General features: G+C 57.7%; 1 protein-coding gene across 1 annotated transcript; it reads left to right on the plus strand.

The window, feature by feature from the left end:
- Positions 1 to 743: 743 nt before the first annotated feature.
- Positions 744 to 5265, plus strand: CUL7 (cullin 7; the record flags this gene model as incomplete). Its single annotated transcript, XM_009273526.1, has 4 exons — positions 744 to 1338; positions 3957 to 4111; positions 4474 to 4992; positions 5130 to 5265. Coding segments are annotated over exons 1-4 (1405 nt in total), but the record flags the coding sequence as incomplete, so codon positions are not given.
- Between the last annotated feature and the right edge of the window lie 94 nt (positions 5266 to 5359).

A 5359-nucleotide genomic window follows, 5' to 3' on the forward strand; every position in this document is an offset into this window, starting at 1 on the left:
CACCTCCCCCTGCCCCCCATCCCCTCACCGACCTTCTCCACAGCGACACTACGACCAGACGCCCCCGCAGGGCAGGGCAGGGCAGGGCCAGGCCAGGCCAGGCGCTTCTCGGTGCCCTGGGAGCTCTCTCTTGGCCCGCGCTTAGAAGGAGCTTTATTCCTGCTGCCAGCGGGACCTGCCCACGCGAGCCCGCTCCCCGGTAATTGTGGTGCCGTGCCGCCTGCCTTTAGCCTGCGTGTCCCAGGAACCGGGGTGGCCGGGGCACGGGCCCCTTCCTGTACCGTGCTTCCAGTCCTGGTTGGGTGATGTGCAGCGGAGCCCCCCAGCGCAGGCTTGCGCGGGCGCTCGGGGCCAGCATGCACGCTCCACCGGGCTTGGGGAGCTCTGTCAGCACACAGCCAGGCTTTACAGCTGAGCTTCCTGGAAAAACTGCCCTCCTTAGGCACCGCTGTCCGCAGCCCGTTTGACAGTCCAAAGATCACTATGTCCTGCCCTGTTATCTTGTTGCTGCATGTATGCTGTCTTCCAAGGAGAAAGTGAGCTATATCTCATACTTTAGTAGTCTTGTTGTGTTAGGAGCTTACAGCACTGACCTTGAGTGCAGCCAGTACAATAGCACGTTTTATTTGTTACACTGCCACGTTACAAGCACTGTGACTCACAAGATCATAGATTTCTAGCCATAGCAAAGCCCGTGCCTCAGCCACCTCTTCCCCTCTGTCTCTGCAGGCACATTTCCTGTCATGGTGAACGAGAGGCATAATGGCAACCTGCTTGTGCACCTGGGACCCAAACTGCAGGCCTACCCAGAGGAGCTGCTCCGGCAGCGGCGAGGCCACGATGACCAGCCTGAGTACCTGATCCAGTGGAGTATCGTCAGCTTGGAAGAGAGAGCAGTGGGAGGCAGCAGTGCCTCCTCTGCAGAGACCAAGCCGGAGAACATCTCGATGTGGATGTCTGCAGAAGAGGTCTGTGCCAGCTGCCCGGCGCTGCTGGGCAAGAGGAAGCTGGAAGGGCAGTGGGTGAAAGAGGAGAAGGCAGCCAGCCCGTTCGCTGCAGCTGTCCCGCTGGATGAAGCCTCGCTGCTGGAGATGAAGGCTGATGTCAGGAGCCTGGTGCAGCGAGCTGGCCGGCAGATGGCTGAACCCGGGGCCCCCGAGTCCTCCATTCTCAACACCATCCATGTGCTGAGCGCGTACGCCAGCATTGGCTCGCTGGCGGGTGCCTTCAAGGAGACGGGAGCCCTCGACTTGCTGATGAAGATGCTGTGCCACAAGGAGAAGCAAATCCGCCGCAGTGCTGGCAAGATGCTGAGGGCCCTGGCTTCACATGATGCAGGTGGGGGCTGCTGCTGCTCAGTGCCACTGAGGAGGTGCTGCTGGGCAGCTGAGGGGTGCCAGTCCTTCTGTAGGTGTGGGATGCCTGGGAAGCAGTGTGTCTCGGGGCTTGTTGGCAAAAGGGGAAGAATCAGACTGGAGCTTCCAAGCGGCTCCTCGGCCGTAGTTGTGTGGGGTGCTCTAAGACTTGGGAGCTCTTTCCCCTGACAGGTTCCTGGGCTGGGATGCTGATTAACTGTTAGGAGCGTTAAGGGATGTTAGGGGTGGCTGTCTCCTCCAGCAGGCCCAGCACCTCTCCTGCCCCACCACTGGAGCCCAGCCCAGGGATCCAGGGTCCCTCAGGCTGAGGGATGCAGCTGCCACTTTCCTGTTTGCAGGTTCAACCAGTAGCAGAGCTGAGCGCCCATCCCAGAGACACACAGACACACACAGGACACTGACATAGCTGGCCACAGGCAAGGCGCTGCCTTCAACAGCACGTACATACGGGACTCACATAAACATAAACACAGATGGCCAAGTCCCCTCCTCCTCTTCGGCTGGCAGAGACAGAAGGTCACTTGTGCCAGCACGCACAGCACTCTCCAGGTTCACAAGCACACACACATTCAAGGATCCCTTGAGTACCAGCACGGCCCCTCTGCCCGGCACCCCTGCCTGGATCTGAGCCCCCCTGCCTGCCTCAGGTGTCCCCCTGCTTGCCAGCTGGTCAAGCCCGATGCTTGCTAGCAAACACATAGCACTCAGATACTTGTCCCTCATGCAGTCCACATTCACAAGTCCCTTTGGACTTCTAGCACAGATCGCCACCCGCCTCATACCCTGGCCTGGACCCAGGGCCTCCTACTTGCCAGCTAGTCCAGTGTGAAATCTTGTTAACTAGTTACACGCACACCGCATGCACAGCAGGATTGAGGAAAATACAGATGCTTGCCCTCGCCACCCCCCCACCCCCAGCACCAGGCACTGCAGTTCTGCTTCAGCTGCTGGTGCTGAGCTCCTCACTTGCCTCCCTCACAGTAACTGTTTTCTGAGACACACACCGTTCCCTGTGTGGGCCATGGCCGAGGGCCATGTGGCTGATGGCCAGTGGCTGATGGCCGAGGGCCCCACCCACTCCAGTCACTAGCACTGAGACCCTCGCACTCGCTCCAGTAGCTGGCACTACAGGCCAGGGGCACCTACACCCCTGGTCTGACTCCAATAGCTGGCATCCAGTCCGCTCTACGCCAGTCTCCCCAATAGCTGGCACTCCGGGCTCAAAGTCTGTGGGACCCTCCCCAGATCCAGAGAGCGATGGCCCCTCCAACTGCTAATGCCAGGACCCCCACTCACTCCAGTCACTGACACCACAGGCCGCAGGGCTCCCACACCCCCAGTCAGGCTCCAGTTGCTGGCACCAAATTCCACTCACGCACATGCAGGTCTCACCAGTAGCTGGCACTCAGTCCTTGCAGCACACACATGGGATAGAGAGATAGTTAGGAAAGATTTAATAAGAAGGTGTAAGAAAGTAGGACAAACTGCAGCAATCAGGCGCAGGGCTCAGTCAGACAAGTGCACTGACAGGCCACGGTTTACACACGACTGGCCCCTTTTATAGCCCTTTCTGTGCACCCCCATCTGTGTTCCTTGCCAATTCACTTCCCATGCACATCACCACGTCTGTTGGCATAGTTCCACCGAGGCCACTCCAACATCCTGGACCCTCAGGGTTACATCCTTATCAGTTGCAAAGTCCCAGTTTGCCTGCAGTTTCTTCATAGCCTGTCAATTAGTGCAGCTGACTGGGTTTGTTTCTGATTATTGTCTTTGTTAATGGTAATTGGTCAGGTTTTATGTCTCTGTGTGTCTGTCTCCCTCCCTTTCCTTATCATCCCAATTTGACAAGGTCCTTAGATAATCTTACTGAAAAAATAATCATTCTCACACTCCAGATGTCCTTACTAATTAGTGTGACTGACCAGATTTGTTTCTCCTCACTGCCTCCACTATCATTTGTCAGTCAGGTTTGTGATTCTTTATGTCCTTGTTTATGGCTTCCTTCTTACTACCCCTTTTTGCAGTGAAAAGGTCCTTGACCGGATACGTTTAAAGGAGCAGACAATCTCCTTCCACATACCCTTACCATGAAGACTTGGCAGAGCCCTGGTGGGTAGAGGCCTGGTCCTCACCCAGTCCTCTCATTTGAGAGGACCTGCCATGGCTTGGAAGTGCCTGATGAGGCTTGGGTACACCTGGAAGGTTGCTAGTGGTGGTGTGTGTCCCACAACAGATCTGGCTTTCCCTGTCCTAGTGCCCGAGTTCATGTGGCTCTCCAGTGGGGCAGGTGGGGGGCTGATTCAGGCTAAAACTTAACTTTTTTCTTCCCTGGAACCCTGTTCTGGAGACAGTTATTTGGGACTGCTGCTTTGGGGGAATCTTGCAGCTTTAGGGGTGGAAAAAATGCAGTGTTATTCGGTGGAGCAAAATGTTGCCAATCCAGATTAAAGGACAGAACATGGTTCTAGGTTACACTGAGCAGCAAAGCTGTTCCTCGCCTGCAAGTGTCTCTTGCGCAGGGAGGGTGGGGTGAGGGTTATCTTTAGGGGGCCTCAAGGGTTTCTGTTGTTGTTGCAGGGAGCTGGGCCTATGTCCTGCTGTCCCTGAGCCAGCAGGATGGCATTGAGCAGCACATGGACTTCGACAGTCGCTACACCTTGCTGGAGCTGTTTGCTGAGACAACATCCTCTGAAGAGCACTGCATGTCCTTTGAGGGGATTCACCTTCCCCAGGTAGCGTCAGGCCCTGCCAGCCCTGGGCCTGTGGGCTTTAGGGGTCAGGAGGGGTGAGAGCAGGGGGCCAGAGCTGGTGTCCTTGTTTGGGACAGGAGGGTAGTCAGCAGTGGGCAGCTGAGCAGGACTGGGTATGGGGAGAGCTGGCACAGGATCTGGCTTGAGGCTGGGGGGTGGTGGAGAGACACATAGAGAGCCTTGTCTCTGAGCAGGGAGACGAGGGTGGGCTGAGAGGTCTCTGCTGATGCCTGCTGGTCCAGAGCTATCATGGGAGCCTGACTGTGGATGAGCTGGTGGCTCGGAGAGAGCTGGGGGCTGGAGGCGCTCTGCAGGCTAGAGTCTGACAGCTGTGCTTGTTGCAGATCCCTGGGAAGCTGCTGTTCGTCCTGGTGAAGCGCTACCTGTGTGTCACTTCTCTCATGGACAAGCTCAGCAGTGGTGCGGAGCAGGGAGGGGAGCAGCAAGAGTGCGCTGTGCCCAGCCTGCTCGCTGAGGAGAGGAGCCGCATGAAGCAGGAGTTTGAGTTCAGCATGGCTATGGCAAACCTCATCTTGGAGCTGGTGCACGTGATGGGCTGGGACCACAGCCACAAGCCAGAGCTGCTGCCCCAACAGGAGCTGCGACCTCGCACCACCCGCTCCATCTTCCAGCACAGGGCCACATCCTGCACCACTGCTCAAGCAGCCCCCACTCCCCCACCAAAAGAGCCCAGCATCTTCAAGACACGCTCAGCCTTTCCAAGCCGCAGCAGCTATGTGGAGTATGTGCAGGCGAACCTGGTGTGCGGCATGCGGGTGCGCATGCTGGAGGACTATGAGCAGGTCAGCGCGGGTGACGAGGGTGACTTCCGCCAGAGCAATGACGGCACGCCACCTGTGCAGGTATCCTCTGCTGGGAGGGCAGGGGCTGTCAAGGGGCCTTTCTGCTCTGTTGTGCTGTAGGAAGCAGCCTTGTGTGGGAGCAGTGGGGTTGGGCTTCCCTTCCCTCAGCTGGGTGTGTGTTGGGCTCTCCTCTTCAGGTGTACTGGCAAGCCCTGGGCTGTACGTACTGGGTTCACTGGCACATGGTGGAGATCATTGGCCCTTCGGGGCAAGAGGAGCAGGAGGGCCAGGAGAAGGTGTCCACCCTGACACACAACCATAAACTGGCAGCAGGTGAGCAGCCTGTCAGCTGGGCCTGCAGCTTTTCTCCCCAGCCCTTCTGCAGCTGCACGCTGGCACTGTGGGTTCTGCTGGTGCTGGGTGTTCG

The sequence above is a fragment of the Aptenodytes forsteri genome, unplaced genomic scaffold (genome assembly GCF_000699145.1).
Source record: "Aptenodytes forsteri isolate BGI_AS27 unplaced genomic scaffold, ASM69914v1 Scaffold1071, whole genome shotgun sequence".
Taxonomy (NCBI): domain Eukaryota; kingdom Metazoa; phylum Chordata; class Aves; order Sphenisciformes; family Spheniscidae; genus Aptenodytes; species Aptenodytes forsteri.